The sequence below is a fragment of the Pleurodeles waltl genome, chromosome 6 (genome assembly GCF_031143425.1).
Source record: "Pleurodeles waltl isolate 20211129_DDA chromosome 6, aPleWal1.hap1.20221129, whole genome shotgun sequence".
Taxonomy (NCBI): domain Eukaryota; kingdom Metazoa; phylum Chordata; class Amphibia; order Caudata; family Salamandridae; genus Pleurodeles; species Pleurodeles waltl.
The window spans coordinates 876,977,163-876,995,434 of NC_090445.1; the positions used below are offsets into that span (position 1 = coordinate 876,977,163).

Sequence of the window (18,272 nt, forward strand, 5' to 3'; positions counted from 1 at the left end):
GTTCAGTGATAGCATGCTAGGAGGCAAGCTCAACCAGAAGTATATGTATGCGCAGGAGAATACAAGGTGCCTATGCCATCTCTGAAAGAGCACAGAGAGTGTCGTGCTTGAATATGGCATGGGATTAGTATGGGTTCTGCAAGAGATTTGCCCATAGTACTGCTGTTTACTATTATGAAAGGGCCTGATGCCCCAAAAGTACAGAAGTATATAGCATGGCCATGTTGGAAAAGAAAACAAAATAAGAAAAGTTCAGGAAGTGTCTCCAATATGAATGGACTATCAGCCTTAGTGTTAGCAAGTTCTTACAAATTCAAAAAGAAAGAATAATAATAACTATACAAGTAGCTTGAAAGAAAAAGTAGAACAAGGGGTTATTGACTTTCAGGGCCCCTACTGACTGCAGGCTTAGTCTCAAATGGTTAGGGTGAAATTAATGACTTTATTAGAGGCTGTGGATGCAAACCTTAGACTCATGTAGTGCTAACCTCCTGAAATATTTGACAACTTCTAATCATTTCAGCATTCTTTATTCTTGTATTTTTCAAAGCTGTGACTTTATTATTTGTATACTGATCCAAACAATAGGAAGAGACCTCGTCAACTCTTGAGGTGGGTATATGACCTTAACACACATTCGGTGCAAAAACCAATCTAGTGATTACTTTTGTTCTTTCAAAAAGATTCATAATTGACTTTTGAGTCATTCTTGAATGCTTGATCAATAATCCTACCATTTTTAATGAATGTAATATTATTAAACTTTTGTTTGTCACTGCTCAATGTATTTTGGTGTAGCATGTCCTTCTTCAGGACCTAGATTTATAACAATGATGACAATGATCTCGTTCTTAAGTCTACAACACAACTGAAAGATAATTATTAAGAACTGGTGCTCATCACATCGATTGTACAATACCCTAATCCTCCTACTTTCTAACCACAACTAAGGCAAAACTATCCCACAAAGTTGACCATCAAATGTTCAACTTACCAGATAAAATAACATCTAATTACACATGTTGTCTTGTTCCAAGCATGCTGTCCTTTAGAGTACTTCAAGCATCCTAAACATCCTACCAGTCCCTCTACTTGGTCATTGTCATATCACCAACTTAAGTTTCTACACTGTTTAAGTCAAAAGCTGCTTTAAGCTGTAAATTCTGATGTTTCTGTTCTGTGACACTTCCCCTAAGAAGAGACTGGTCGTTCCTTATACATGGATCCTTGAGTATATTTATGTGATCCAGAGTCAATCACTAGAACTTTCTTTTTTATTACCTACATAAAACTAATGAGCCTTTCTATCCACCACATCTCTATTAATCATATGAAACATATGTATGCACATATTCATTAAGCCCATCTAGCGCCAATGTATCAAAGAACTCAATCCAAAACAATTCTCTTAGGGGTAGCTTTTTCAGCCCAAAATGTGTTCTCAAAAAGCCAGGACTAGTAATATTGCATGTGATATGTCTGCATTACTTGTGATATAGATTCAGACAGAAGCTCCAGTGGCCACCCAAATCAGTATTAACAAATCTTAGATTGTTTGCAAAAGCAAAGACAACATGTCAACAATGGGCTCCCCTGGGATTTGAAGGACATGAAGTAGAAGCATTAAAATAAGTCTGCATTGAGCACTGAACTCTGTAGTGTTATAGAAAATCCTCTTAAGGAGTTATTAGAAAATGATACTACAGAAGTATGATAACACATATGGAACCCTGCCCATGTGGAATCATAGCAACAAAGTTGAAATGTCTGTGGTTTTCTGTTTTCGATGAACTGGTTGACAAATTTCTACAGTTCCACCTACACCGACAAATGATTCAAATGAATAAATCCTTCCACAACAAACACTAGAAAGTTTGGTAGAACCCCTATGTTCGGTTCCTCTTGAATAATGAGGATCCCTTACATCAAAGAAATGCATCTGTGTAAAAGGTGATGAATATTCAGCAAGTGCAGCTGATAAATGGTGTGCAGGGCTCTGAATAAGAATTCATCTGTAAACAGGCAATTAATGGCTGATCCAGTAATCAACATCATTACCTGAAAACATTATCTCTGTTGTTAGAGGACGTTTTGTAAATAAGGGTAATGAGCAATGATAACTTGACTAAAGGTTTTAATTTCGGCAGCTTAATTCGAGTGCCTTTTCTGCCAGAATTATTTTTGGTAATCAAAGAAAAAGTGCCTGTATTTCTGTAACACCTCCCAGCAACCTCCACAATTGCCACATAGCAGAACACATACTATGTAGCCTGGCTGCCAGGCTTTTTTCTGCTCCATCACAAGGCTACTGCCCTTTAGAAGAAGAACAAGGTCATCTCATGCTAGATGGCACTTTACTGGCATACGGTAAAAGTTTAAGACGCACAGTAGACCTCAATTCAACAAGCATGACTTTTACAATACTCTGGAACATAAAGCAATGGAGAATCATACTTTTATGCCCACAAGTAAACTGCATGGTCGAGAGGTTCATGAGTCTCCAAATATACCACATCTCATTACCCAGAACAACACAGCACCCCTGACCAGTGCCGACCAAAACTAATGTTATATCAGGGGTTTTTAACACGCACATTCAACTTGAGCTCAAGCTCATAAGCAAAATATGTGTTCCAGCAAAAAGACCAACCAAAAACAGGAGTATATAAATGAGCATACAAAAAGAAGAGAGGCGAAAAATACTCAGGAATCTGAGGAGAGGAGTAGTATTTGTTTGACAAAAAGGAAAACACAAAATCTGATACTCACTTTGACAAAGACACTTTACCAGTGACTTCTCAGAACCAATCAATTATTACGACCACGTCTGCAGGCTTTGAACTATTTTGCTCGTCAAACTCTGCCTACACTTTATGTAGACATTGGGCCCAAGTACTGAAAAGATGAAGCGGGCCTCAGGCCTTATGCTGGACCACCCTTCCTGTTGAAACTGACAGAGGAAGTTTGAAGACGGGGAGCATTGCAGTGCATGGCAGTGCAGGCAAAACTTGTTGGTAGACAAGCTCTCCCGAAGTAGATGAACAATACATCAGGACAGGAAAAGGTTACAAATACATGCCTCTGCTACTGTATTAATATAAACTGCTTTTCTGAATCTGTTGATCCTGAATACTGACTTATATTGAAGAGTTTCCAACTTCTGTTGGTGTCGAAGCCTACTGCCGTTTTTACATGAAAACTGGCAGCAATTCCTTGGGAATAATCGTTGGCAACTGAAGTGACATTTACTCCTGAAATAACTTCAAAACAATTTACTTCAAATTTTGAAAGTAGATAGGTGTTGGTAGTATTTTCCCCTCTAAACAACTTAAAGGGAGAATCAAGTCCAAAAATTAATGTAATCCCCCGAATGCATAAAACTGTGTGAAATATAAGTAGTAACCATATTATTTGTAAGGACTACTGCTAATTTTATAAAAACCTTTGAAATGTTGCACACCTTTACTGCAAATGAGTGTGTTATTAGGCACATTCTTTTTCTTAATTTTCATTTTCAACTATTCATCATCCCTAATGTACTGTGGTAATTGATACAATGGCCCTAGGTGTGCACTCTAGTTTTCTCTTGCGTCATTTCACTGCAGGATCAGATAACTACTATGGTCCCTCATAGATTCTAAAATGTTTGTCTGCAGGTTTCCCTGAATCTTATTCAAAAACTGCTACAAGTTGTACCTAGCACTTTACAACTCCCCTAACAAAAATATAAATTATACAAATCAATCAGGTATCTGTAAACTCAGCTTACCTGCTTTCAGCAGAGGCCGGAGTGCTGAAAGTGCACTCAGTCTCTGAAGCAGCGATCCTTGGGTCATTGTTGCTGTGTCCACGGGAGCAAAATCCAGTAACGGGTCAATGGCCAAGACTAGTCGGTTCATAAAGTCCTCATATTCTGGAAAGGCCTGCAAAGTAAAACACATTGTTTCAGAAATCTTGGTTTAAAAACGGGAGCTTAAATTCGAATTCTTATCACGATACGATAGCTCGATTTTAAACTGAAGGATCCGAATTGAAATAGTCAGTCAACAATACCCCTGATTCTATTTATGACTAGTGTTTAAACGGTGTGAAATTAGAACAACACATAGATTACAGATGCCTCATAACACACATTAACAGTTTGGCACGTCTTTCAAAATGATCATTTAGAATAGAAGAAAGTAAAACAGGCCTAGTCTGGAGTAATACTAAAGAATCACCAGTAAACATTCTATGACAAGCGCAGGAATCACGTTTGCCCGGTAAATTATTAAACTAGAATTGCTCTAGCAAAGACTTTGAGAAAACGACGCAGCAAGAAGCAAACTCATAACCTGTTACCCTAAAGCAGTGTAACACAAATAATACTTAACATCAACCACTGTTTGTATTAGACCCAGTCAAACTATTGTCCTATCCATAAAGACTGTCAAAGTACTATACCACGCTGACCTAACGAGTCAGGAGGTTAGCGGGGTAGTATCCCCAGATCACTGCTCCGTAAATTGAGAAATATGTGCATTACATCACTGTAATCTTAATGGTAACACAGGCGCCAGTTGACAATTTTGGCATTATGGTTTCCATCTACTCACTGGAAAATAAACCAGATTCCTGAATTTGACATGGGCATATCAAAGCCCCAGAGCAATCTTTCTAGTATGAGTCATTACTAATTGAGGAGAACCCACCCCCTAGGCATGAATTTCATACTGAAAACTGTGCCCCATGTGAAAATTGTTGTTATGCATAATAGTCCTATATGTGGGCTGAATCACATAATTTCAGTGGCCCTGATTACCGCTACCACGAGCACAGGAATTATGTGATACAGTGCACCTGTTCAGATACCTTGCCTCTCAAAAGTCCAGGGAGATGGAATCCTTTGGAAAAATCAAATTTTGGCTTTAAGGTATGCATGATCAGATACCACTGGTTTTCCATGTAGATGGATGTTTCTCGTTCTGTCTGGATGTCCATAATCTTAAAATAGTCAAATGTTCTTTAAGTATGGCTTACAACAATAAATAGGCTGACACCATGCAAATTCCTGCCCCTACGCTTCATTCATACATCAGCAGGTGCATCTTATTCTTGCTCTGTTTATACAAATGAGTCTGAAACGTCTACAAACATGACACTCTGCAACACTATAATAGTTGTGACTGCAAGATCCTATACGGGAGTGCCTTTGTAACAGGAACTCCTTCGTTAATTGTTGTTAGTAAAAAGGGATCTTTTCATAGCATTGTTCATTGGTCTTGGCCGGACGTTATGCACCGATACTATATTAATATGTCGTATGTGTATACTGCGTCATGTGTAAAAGGTGTCAAACTTTCTAAAACTGAATAAGAACTATGAACACACGACATTCAAATGTTCTTACTGAATTTTCTTTACTACATTTTCTGAAATATCTTAGTTTAACCAGGAATGCTAATAAAGTTTCTTATTTTTGACTTTGATTAGTGGGTGTCCACAAAGCCATGTATCTTGTGAGTCAAAGATCTCTCTGTAAAACGTTCATTAATTCTTGCCAAGTTTTGATTGTGTTTGGCACAGTAAGAGTTGCCCCTTCATAGGAGGCAGGTTTGTAATGTGTGTACTAACTTTGATTCACCACAATCAAACGACATTCTCTATTTGGAACTTAAACAGATGCCACTATTCCTGGCTACGGTAAGGGAAAATCAGCTTTTTCTAAAAGCACTTTATTCAAATATGATAATATAACATATTTAGGATAGCGGTGAATTAACCTGCAGATAAATTACATCTATTACTTTGTAAAGCAGCCCTACCTATTATTAACCCTCTTTGGTCAGATACAATGAGTTACAAAAACAAATCATTCTACATTTCAGCCTAAATCTTGGTCAAAGCATCCACCAAGAGTATTAAGTACATGAGGTCCTAAAAAAACACTTCACTAGAATACCACTCGGTCCTTGTATAGAAGAGATTGAGTCTTTCTATTACGAATGACCATGATTTTGTCCCAGAAGAATTTACACAGATCACCCAGGAGATGTTTCAGAAGGGGTGGGTATTGTTCAGTAAAATCTTGACAGTTTGCCACCTTGTCCTGGATCCTTATTAGCCAAAAGGCCCTCAATACCTCATGGGACTTCATCTGGGTTTAAGAAAGCTTCAAATCGTTCTGTTGGAGTACTACAGCATTGGCCCATACAAGGCTACCCAAGGAAGTACCCACTAGCTACATGGTAGACAATATGGAAAGGTACACCAGCAAAGTAACCTGTTAAGGTAGGAGGCAAAGGGAGCAAATAGTGGTTTAGTTTTTTTTTAGAATATGTCCAAAATTCTTGATTGCAGTGGTAGATGGGAGTTGCAGTTGGAAAGTTTTTCTTTGATTGTCATAGATAAGGGGAAGGTTATAGACATGGGGGTTCTCAAAGTAATATTTGTGTATTTGCGTCACTGTGTAATGCTGCAGTTACCTGTATCTTTAGAGGATGCACTATCTGTAGATTGATTTGTCCATGTTTATTTCTTGTAAGCACTCCCATGGTTGCACCTATTCCACGAGCTAGTGTCTCTGGCCATGCCCATGTGTGGTTCTATAGAGGTGGCCTACAAGTTTCTGCTTTTGCCTTCACAAGTATACTGCTATGCTGTTTTTTTTGCTTCCCCGGTCTGACGGTTCAGATGCTCTTGTTCCCTGTTCCAAGGTTATGGATCGAGCACGCATTTCAACTCTTTGAGCTGACCACGAAATAAAGGTCGTACCTGTGAAAGCAGGAAGTTCTACTTTCATGACCATTCCTTGCACAGATGCCTAGTGGTCCTTCAGTACGGAAGGCCTGGCTTCCCATTGGCGCTCTGATCAAAGCTACATGTAAATGTCTCTCGCAGAATATGCTTGTCTCTCGCAGTTTGCAAAACACTGCAATAATTATAGCGTAATGGAGTGAGTGTAAGTGGCCTGGCCCCACATCATAGAAACTGGGCACTATTGCAATAGGGCAGGCCAAATCCATTTTCTTCATCTTTGCCTCTTGTGCAATGTGGACTAGAGAAATAGATTTTGATCCAAGCCACTTCACAGAAAGAGATTTGCACGAGGACAAAAATTGGGCTAACAGATTTTGAAACCATATGGGACAGATGAATTGCTCATACACCATCTTAGGTGAGCCATGGATATTTTAATGTAGAAATCCTGATGTAGCAGTAAACAGTTAGAAAAAAAAACAAATTGATGCTGCTCTAAATTTGATAATTATGCAGTATAAAACGGAGCTAACTGATTTTGCCTGAAACACAGATCTAAATCTTACAATTGAAAGGAAAAAGAAATGTATTATAAATACGTCGCAGTATTTAGCAGCACAAATAATGCAAAATCAGTGTGCTATATGCTTGCCCTGTTAACTCAATAATATACTAGCAAGCTAACATGGTGCCGATGAATTAGCTCATTTTTCACCAGTATCTCTTTATTTGCTTTCGTCATAGAGAAGAAATTACAGTACTATAAAATAACTTACACAACTTTTTGGTAGTGGGCTACTGGTATGTCTTATGCAATCAACAATCAAAAAGTACAATAATTAATCAACTTAACATGCAACATATGCAGAATCTCCTGTTACGCAACCAGTTTTGGGAACATTGCACATTACTTGGGAAACGTGCTCACGTCCCTAGGAAAGTCAGCGTTGGTAGTGTGGGTTGTATTACATTGTGGGGGGTACATTGTGAGGGGCCAACCAAGAGGTCTTATTTTGTCTCGGAATTTCACTAGATGTACTAAGCTTGAGCCGGTTATACTAATAGACAGTGAAGTCCCCCCTCAAGAGACCTACACAATTCAATAACTGTTTCTGTGCCTTATTCAAGGGAACAGACTTGGCCTCCAACGATATATGTGTCCCATGCCGTGCATGCTGGGCCTTTCCTCTCAGTTTTTGCAGCCTAGTGAGCGGGTTTGTGAGGCACATTTCCTCAAATCTCTAAGGCGAGTGTGTATATTTGGGGCTGCAAACAACTTCCAGGACGTCGATGCATCTTTTCACCAGATCAAATGCTAAATCAAGAAATTTAGGGCCAGATGTAGTAGATGTAGTAATTTCCGATTCGCAAAATCGGATGCAGTACGGTGTCTCAGACACCCACTGCGAGTCGCTATGGGGCGGCAAGACCCACCTCATTAATATTAATGAGATGGGTCGCATTTTGCGACCCCATAGCGAGTCCCTGCACTCACAGGGATAGTGGCCTGCTGAAGTCAGCAGACCTTCATGTCTGTGACTGCTTTTTAAATAAAGCATTTTTTATTTTATTTTGCAGCCCGTTTTCCTTAAAGGAAAACGAGTTGCAAAATAAAAAATATAACGAAACCTTTTGGTTTCGGTTTTTCAGAGTAGGCAGTGGTCCATTGGACCACTGCCTGCTCTGAAAAACCCTTATTGGCAACATTCACAAAGGGGAAGGGGTCCCCTGGGGACCCCTTCCCTTTTACGAATGGGTTACCACCAGTGTGACACTGGTGGTAACTGCGAATTGCTTTGCGACCGCATTCGCGGTCACAAAGCAATTTAGCATAGCGATGCGAGTCGCAAATAGGAAGGGAACACCCCTTCCTATTTGCGAGTTGCATTCACAATTTGCGAGTCGGTACCGACTCGCAAATTGTGAATGTGCATCGCAAAAGGCTTTTTGCATGGCGCAAACTGTGATTTTCGCAGTTTGCACCATGCAAAAAGCTTTCAACATCTGGCCCTAAGATACATAGGGCCAGATGTAAGTAGATTCTCAATTGTGACCCGCAAACTGTGATTCGCAATTTGCGAGTTGCAATTCAGATTGTAGGATGGTGTCCATGACACCATCTGCGACTCGCAAGGGGGGCGCAAAGTCCCACCTCATTAAAATTAATGAGGTGGGTCGCAATTTGCAACCCCCTTGAGACTCGCAGCACTCACAGGGATGGTGGCCTGCTGGAGACAGCAGGCCACCATGTCTGTGACTGCTTTTAAATAAAGCAGTGTTTTTTTTTTTTTTTTTTTTAATGCAGTCCATTTTCCTTAAAGGAAAACGAGATGCATTACAAAACTGAAAAATGAAACGTTTTCGTTTCATTTTTTCAGAGCAGGCAGTGGTCCATAGGACCACTGCCTTCTCTGGAAAAATGTTTTTAATGCCATTCACAAAGGGGAAGGGGTCCCGTGGGGACCCCTTCCCTTTTGCGAATGGGTTAGCACCCATTTGAAATGGGTGCTAACTGCGATTGCTTTGCGACCGCGTTCGCGGTCACAAAGCAATCTGGCATTGCACTGCGACTCGCAATTAGGAAGGGGACTCCACTTCCTAATTGCGACTCGCAAACCCGTTCTGTGATTCGGTAACCAGGTTACCGAATCGCAAAAGGGGTTTTGTGCATTGCCAAGTGCAGTTTGCATGTTGCAAACAGCGAAATACGCTGTTTGTGACGTGCAAACTGTGTGCTACATCTGGCCCATAGTTATTTTTCTTAGCTTGGGACTTTAACCAGATTAAGGTCCTACTATGATAGCACAAATGGTTTAGGAGGGAACATGTATATTAAACTGCATCACAACAAGCAATTTGAACAAGGGAGGTGATCAGGAAGGCCCAAAAAAATAGGCGTCAATAGCATCCACTGCACGGCCTTGCTGGGCAAAAAACATAACAAATAACAAAATATCTGACAGCTTGGCCTGCAAAATATCAGTCCTGGGGACTCCCCTCCAGGCCACACATTTGTCCCAGCATCTGGAGTATATAGACTTTGTGGGTGGGTGCCATGTAGCCAGGATGACATTCACAACTTCAGTTGGCAGATCAAACTCAATCAACTGCTGCTGCTCAATCTCCATGAACAAAGGTGTAGATTGTGTGGAGAATCCTGCCTTACTGCTGCATTAGAAGATCTTCCCGAAGTGGTAGCATGTGAGGAGGGCAGACTCATATGCTCAGAGAAGTTCAATACACCACAATTTAATGGCCCAATCTGCAGTCACTAGGATTTCTTAGACCCAGTTGCATGGGAGCTCTGGGCAAGAGAGGTAGAAGAGGGAAGTCATTCAGGAGCCCCATGCTCTACCCCAGTCAAAAAGCATCTCCTAGGGAGGAACTTGGTGGGGATTTTAAATCGCAAATTTTGGACATTAGGCATTCTTGATGGTGGTGAAAAGATCTAGCAAGGTTGATCTCCCTTGCTGGAAAACACCCTGTGCCACCTCAGCATGCAGCTGTCATTTGTGATCCACAAGGCACCACTGGCTGAGCTTGTCTGGCCTTTTGTTGAATGAAACCACTAGGTAGTTCACAATCAGGGAGATGCCCTGAGGTTCAATCCACCTCCAAAGACACAAACCTTTCTGGCACAGGACCCCACTCAGTACTGCATTTTGCAGTACAACATGGTGGTGGTACCTGTGGGAACCTGGACAAGCCTCCCCTTGGAGGAAGGCCTTCAGTGCCAGGCGAACGGCATGCAACTCCAATAGACTGATATGGAATCCATTTAATATCAGATACAAGTGTCCTCTGATCTCCACCTCTCCCACATGACTTCTTCAACCCAGCAGTGATCCATCCATCACCACCATCAGCCACGGGTTGGGAAGCAAAAGGGTTCTGCCACCGATCAGACTACAGTAGAGCCGCCACCACTGCAGATCTTTTGTGGTCTCCTCTGAAACCTGGATGACCTCCAACAGGTTTCCTCATTACTGGGCTCAATAAAACTTCAAATCCTACTGTACAGCCTGTATATATCACTTAGGAAATTGGATCAGAATGAGGCTAACAGAGGAAGACTCCTTGGAGCTGCTCTTACTGAGATCTAGGACCAAAGCTAAAACATCAGCTCAGAGCCCAAATGTCTTGGACTCGTTTGCACAGTTGGAGGCTGCATGCTCTGGTTGGCTACTGCAAGGCCCCCGCCAGATGGAATCTTGCCACTCCCATCAGTGGTGGGTGATTACACTTGCTGTAAAACCTGCACTCACCCTTAGGTAGGTTGGCACAGAGCAGTCGGTCTTATCACAGAGGCAATGTGTAAAGCAAGGGCACAGTGCTTCCGCACCCCAACCAGGCTGAGTGGCACAAATGTTACTTCACACACTGAGTAGGTTTATAAAAATTGTATTCAACACACACATTGTCAATACAGCATGAGTACCCTGGAAATCTGGGCATGAATCACGTTTAGCAATAGAGTTCACAGAATTCGGCCCAACTGTGTGTAACAACAACAACAGTGTGTAGAAGTGAGAAAATAATATTTTCCCTCCCTGCACTCATGCAGTGCCAAACATTGTCAGCACAAGACCCACCCTAGAGTTTACCAACTTTGATGTAACACAAATTTTGGGTGCACCCCGGTTCCCAACGCTAGCAGCAATAAGTACATACAAGGATTGGAACACTTCCACATAGCACTGCGGCCTAAGCCGCACTAGTAAATCAAACATAGGAATCCCCTGGCAGAAAAAAGTGACCACCAACACCACGGTGCTGCCCTAGCATTCACCCGCACTCATTCCCGCACAACCACTCTGCACCACTGGGCGGTGCCATGGATATCAGTCGGCTCGTGCACATACACAAATGTCTCACTGCATCCTACGTCACTCGCGACCCCTAGTCACACTACGAAGGATCCCGGGGACAAAATGGGACGGAGGAAGGAAAGACTACAGCTGATCCGGCAACAATTAGCAAGGAGATAGTTAGGATGTCAGTAGGAGGTTCACTCAGAGGTTTGCAACACACAGGGGGAGAGTCACTGGAGCTGCCTGTTAGCCACCTCAGCGCCTGGCCCTGCTAGACAGTCAGTGTTACAAAATAATTTAGGCATCTCCGGAACGGAGGTGCACCGCCGAGGTATGTTGACTTGAGGAGCCTCCCTCAACAATGCCAGTTGCATACTGCAAGTTACTAGGTCCCCACTCCTTTTACAAAGAGGTGCCGCGTCAGGTGTCCATAGACTTGAGTTGGACCAGACAATTACACTCCCAAGTGAAAGTGCTCAGTGCTGTACCCTCACAAAAATGAGGCACAACGTTAGGGGTTTCATTACCTGAATTACCCCCGACCATACAATCACTCCAAAGACAATTCCCAATGTGTACCTCTTCAGGAGGAGGCACTAGTCTGGTGCGTGATGACTGGAACTGAACAGACATTCACAGAGGCTCCCACGAAGAAAGTAAATCCCACACTTCTCTGGAATGAGGCACAACGTCTAATGCTCAATGACTTGAGTAGTTCTGGATCATCTGGTTACACAAGGAACTTTGTTTCCATACCTCCCTGGACTGAGGCAAAACGTCTGGTGCGTAATGACTTTAGTCGCACCAGACTCCCTCATCATGCACTTTGACTCAAGTTCAGCCGTACCATACTAGGCAGTGTATAGCACAACTCCAGTTGCACCCCTACCTCCAATGGTCGCAACCTATTAATGGGGCACAGCACGCAATGTGAGTGCAGCCGAGGATCACACAAGAGAAATGCGACTTATTTGGCAACAGCGGGCCATGCGGGGTCCCGGAACAGGTGATCCCACTCACACCACAAGATGTCTCATCTTGCAGTGGTCCCCACGATGAAGGGCCACTCATCTGAAGTATGGACAGTACTTTCTGGCTCCGCACCTGGTAACTCCAGTTTCCAAACACAATACTTAGTCCACACTCACGCCCCTGCTGCCAGGTGGAGTCCAGCATATGATGTAGGCGCAGAAGAGGGCACCACTCTCCAGATGGTGCCAGCAGATGATGTACATCCCTTTCAGGAGGTCTTTGAAGTCCCTGAGCCTTCCACAGAGAATAGGATGTGGCCAACCTGCGTTTGGAGAGTACACCTCAGGTTCGACACAGCAGCAAGCAATCACTCAGGCCAGCCACAATACAGGATCCCTTCCTCGGACAGTTATCTTCCTGCGCACAACAGATTCCTCTGGCAGTGTGAACCATGCGTCCAGCAGAACCAGTGTTGTGTCGCCATAGATGCAACTGTGCCTTGCTGAAGGATAGTACCCCTAGTTTTACTAAAGTGTGCCCTTGAAGTTAGGGGTGGTACAACTACAGATAGCTCCCCTAAATTTCCTCCCCATCTGCACTGGGGATGTGGAATGTAGATCTTTTCTTTAGTGGGGCTATGCTCTGGCTCCGAGAGGCCAAATGTCGGAAACCTCTTCTTTCAGTCAATCTGATCCAGGCCCAAGTGGCTTGAGTCTGTCGTTGTGGATGCTCAGGTTTTATAGCTGTCATTTAGGGAATGCACAGACGTGTTCTTCCCCGCACCCAGTCGAATGAAACTGAATTTACAGGATACAGAAAGCATTTTAGAATCTAGAAATGCTCACTGACTAGAAGTGGCATTTCCAGGGCATTATTCATAAAACCACCTTTACCATTAGAGGGGGTTTGTCACTCTGAATCCAATTATACCAAATTTCATGAGGCTGCTTCTCTGTAATCCACTGCTGCAAACAGACCTAATAAGACTTTTTTCTCCCATTATACCTTATGGGCAGTGCAGCACTCATGGGCAGTGCGAACACACCTGGGTGTTCCGCAAAACAGTCATTGAGGTAGGGGAAAACTGTTATCCCTTACCTCCGAAGATATAAAGAGACCTCCGTCATCACTTTTGTGAATACCCCATCGGGGCTTGTAAGACCAAATGGGAACACGGAAAACCTAAATGCTCTTGTCCAACCTTGAACTGCAGGTAACATTTGTGGGACTGCAAGATGGCACATGAAAGTGTGCATCATGCAGGTTCAAGTCTATCATCCGTTGGCCCGGATCCAAGATAGACAGAAATTAATTTCAGTGTGATGATCTAAAATAGAATGAAGGCCTCCACCCTTCTTCAAAACAAGGGAGACGCACGAGTTACAACCATCCCTGTTTCTGAGACGGGAACCCTCTTGATGACCCCTCTAGAGATTAGAGCTGGAACCTCTTGAAGTAAGATGGATAGGAGCTCCCCCAAAAGCCGCTCTAATATAGGAGGAAGCTACAGCTGGTCAGAAAGTAATAGAAGAGGACAGCCCTGCTGGATGATCTGGAAGACCAATCTGTTTGATGCAACGGATTGCCAACCTGTGGAACAATTTTGGAACCTGCCTCCTACAGGTGGCTGTGCACTGCTAATGGCAAATTAAAGTGACTTGCACAGTGATGCCTCTGGGAAGGAAGGACTGGGAAGATTAGTGCCATGGTGACCTGCGTGCTGCCTGCCTTATTCCCAATGCCAGCCATGAAAGGACTAAGGTGACTGTAACAGGGATAGGTGGTGGTGCCTCAGAAGCAACCTCAAAGGGACTGACACTGATAAAGAAACTGTCTGGGAGGGGTCAAAAGACCCAACTTGTGGCACAACTTTCTTTAAAGTGTTCTTAGGCAGAATCATTTTTTATTCCAAATAGGTGAGATTAATCAAAAATCATATTCATGAGGGATGCCTGCACATCTCCTGAAAAACCTGTGAATTGCATCCAAGCATGGCGACAGAGCACTACACTAGTGCAGACTGCTTGCTTCAAGCAGTCGACAGTACTCAGGCCAGCAGGAATAACATATTGGGCTGCATCCTGACCATCTTGAATGGCTTGAGCCAACGAGGACCTGAACTCTTCTGGGACCACTGGCAAGATCTCTCGGCCATGTTTCATAGGGCAAGGATCTTCAAGCACCAGTCTGTGGTGTCTGGCCAGCTGCCTGTTTACTTGGCAGACAAAAACAAGACTTAGACCAAGTGCTTATCAGTGTGACAATTAGAGCGTTTTCTTTAATTGGAGTAAGGCCTGAGAAGAAGAAGGCCCCAGTTGCAGGATGTCAGCTGAGGGCAGTTGTAAGCCCAGAACCCAAGCACCACATCTAATTAGCACAGAAAAGGAAGCGCTATATTTCATTGGCAGCATTAGAGTTGAGATGGAGCACAACCTCCGTTGGGGATGAGACTGATTTGGCTCAGGGTAAATCCCTGGAGTCAGCATCAGATCCCCCTTCAGCGACATCAAAACCTAAGTTGATGAAAGAGGACCTGGGTACATCTTGGAGCCAAAATGGAGGTCACCACCAGAGATGGTGCAGGGTCAGAGACAGGTTCTAAGGGCTCAGACAGCACCAAGTACTGATCTACTTGCTGTAACCCAATTGGAGGCCGCTGCAGGTCCTTGAGGCCTTGAGGCACAACAGAGGGAACAGGGAGAGTGGCAAAAATACACAGCTTGGCCTCCTTAAAGGCCTCCACCTGCTGTGGCATTGCCATTGGCCTGGGAACTTGTGCGCATCAGGCGCAGCTTTTTAGTTGGAGATCAGCAGCAAGTAGTAAACTAATGTTTCTTCTTCAACCTGGGGTTTGACTTACAAGATGGCTTTGACTGGGAAGGTCTGTTGCGGGATGAACTTTGAGAGCACAAGTGGGTCCACGCCCTCGGCTTAGAGGCGGACTTATGTGAGGTCCGTGATTTGAATGTTAGTAGACATATAGCTTCACTTTATCTGCCCTGGTTGCATTCAGGTATGTATGGTTACACTCATCACACAACTTGGAGTTGTATGGAGCGGCACATCATGCAGGTCTGTTACTAATATTCGTCTTCAATAGTGACAGCATGGTTTGAACCCTGCAGATTTAGGTGGGGACATCACTCCCTTGTACGCTGGATTTGGATTTGTAAAACTTTCAAGCAAATGAAAGAGGAAGTGGAGCTCAAGATTCACATTTGAAGGTGTAGAAAAAAAGGAACTGACATCGGTACAGCAGAGGTTCTTACATGCAGCATTACTTGGTCACTTCCAGGGTAGAATGAAGCCAAAACAGAGTTACGTGGTACCACCCAGGAATGTGTTAAAGCACTGCTATCACAAACTTCCAGGTCTAGTCCGACACATGGAGAATCTTCTAAAAGTGAGGAATCTGTGGTTAGAAGTACCCATCAGAACAGCACATTCTTCCCTTTATACCTTAATGTCTGGGCAGTGGTGTGGTAAGAATGTGCTATACAAACGAGTGACCACTTTTCTACCCAATCCACCGCTTAATTGAAGCTGCAGCATGATTGGTTTATGTGGTTTGTTGTAATCTTGACTCCAAACCTGTGGTATTGTTCTCACAAGCACATTATGGCCCTCATTACAACCCTGGCGGTCGGTGATAAAGCGAAAGTAATACCGCCAACTGGCCGGCGGTAAAAAAAATACACTTATGACCACGGCATAAAACGCTCACACAGACAGCCACTTTAACACACCGACCATCACGGTGGTATCAACAAGCACCGCAGCGGTAACTGCCAACAGACAGGCAGAAGACAAGGTTCCGCCCACTGTATTACGAGACACCAATCCACGAGCTTTTCCGCGGCAGTATCAACGCCATCAAACGCACAGCGGAAACAGTACACAGAAGGGAAATGACTCACCTCTGGACACTCAAGGAAGAACCACAACACCATGGACCCCGAACTACAGGTGCTACCCATGCTGGTTTACCTCCTCCTACAGAAGGAATACCAACGGAGGTGAAGACGACCACAGTGAGTACCACACCTAGCACACAAGGGGGGGGGAGAGAGTGACACACACACACACGCCACAAGCAACACCCCTACCCCCAACAGCGTACACACAAACAGATGCAACATTATTACATATCCACCCCGTACCCCTCAGGAATAACACAAGGAAAAAAGGAAGTGAGTAAAGTCAGTGTAATAATATAAAGTTCTAGAAATACGTACTTGAAGCACAAAACAGTATCTACAATATATACAAATGGAGGGACACTGCCCAGTCCATAATGTCCGTGGGCCACAGGGCCATATCACATAGGCCAAGGCCCCACTTGACTTCTGCCTCAATACGGAGAGAACACTGCTGGGGCATCTGCTTGAAAATACACAGGCACCTCAGGGGAAAGGGGAAGGGGGGCACCTCAGCCAGAAGACGGTACAACGCCATTGCTCTTGGAAGGGGCCACATGCCCTGTGCGATGTCCTGGGGAGTGCAAATCCACAGTCTCTCCAGTGGGTGGTCTGCACACTGCTTGGTCCTGGGGCATGCAAAGCCACAGTCTCTCAAGTGGGTGGTCTGCCCACTGCCTGGTCCTGGGGAGTGCAAAGCCACAGTCTCTCTAGTGGGTGGTCTGCCCACTGCTTGGTCCTTGGGAGTGAAAAGCCACAGGCTCTCTAGTGGGTGGTCTGCCCACTGCTTGGTCCTGGGGAGTGCAAAGCCACAGTCTCTCTAGTTGGTGGTCTGCCCACTGCCTGGTCCTGTGGAGTGCAAAGCCACAGTCTCTCTAGTGGGTGGTTTGCCCACTGCCTGGTCCTGGGGAGTGCAAAGCCACAGTCTCTCTGTTGGGTGGTCTGCCCATTGCCTGGTCCTGGGGAGTGCAAAGCCACAGTCTCTCTAGTGGGTGGTCTGCCCACTGCTTGTTTCTGGGGAGTGTAAGGCTACAGTCTCTCAAGTGAATGGATTCTCCACAGGTTCTGGAGGGGGTTTTGTGCCCAGTGTGCTTCATCCTGGCAAGGAGGGGGTGAGTGGATGCCTTCTTCCACTGGTTCTGGAGGGGGCTTTGTGCCCTGTGGTGCAGATCTTGGGGAGTGCAAGGTCACAGTCTCTCACCTGGGTGTCACACCTACAATTTGTGCAGGGGCCAGGATGCACTACACCCCATGCAGGCATGACTACACACTGCCCGCCGGCGGTGACAGCTGCTCAGTGTTGGCAGTGGCGGGGCTGGCGGCGGTGCTGCCAGTGGTGGGGGAGGCTCCAGCCCTTCCCCTGCAGCCTCAGACGGCTGCCTACTGGGGCTGCTGCTGCTGCCAGTGGCGCTGGTGGCGGTGCAGGTGGCGGTGCTGGCAGCAGTGCTGCTAGTGGCGGGGGAGGCTCCAGCCCTTCCCCTTCAACCTCGGACAGCTGCCCACTGTGGCTGCTGCTGCTGGCAGTGGTGCTGGTGGCGGTGCAGGTGGCAGTACTGACAGTGGTGGGGGAAGGCTCCAGCCCTTCCCCTGCAGCCTCGGACGGCTGCCCACTGGGGCTGCAGCTGCTGCCAGTGGTGCTGATGGCAGTGCATGTGGCGGTTCTGGCGGCGGTGCTGGCAATGGTGGAGGGAGGGTCTAGCCCTTCCCTTGCAGCCTCGGACGACTGAAGTGCTATGGCTGGTGTTGTTTGCTCAGATGCTGCTCCAGCACCAGGCTCCATATCCATCTTGCCTGCAGCGTCTGTGCCTTTGTCATTGTCCCTTCCTGCCCTTGG

At 44.8% G+C, this 18,272-nt stretch overlaps 1 protein-coding gene across 4 annotated transcripts in view; it reads right to left on the reverse strand.

The window, feature by feature from the left end:
• Window positions 1–18,272, reverse strand: part of PYROXD2 (pyridine nucleotide-disulphide oxidoreductase domain 2) — a 375,192-nt gene that overhangs the window by 171,549 nt on the left and 185,371 nt on the right. For all 4 annotated transcript variants that reach the window (XR_011204918.1, XM_069239656.1, XM_069239654.1 and 1 more), the window contains one exon: window positions 3,770–3,923. Coding sequence is in view for 3 of the 4 variants with exons in the window: in XM_069239656.1 (XP_069095757.1) it covers window positions 3,770–3,923 (154 nt within the window). In the remaining variant the exon portion in view is untranslated. The remainder of the gene's footprint in view (window positions 1–3,769; window positions 3,924–18,272) is intronic.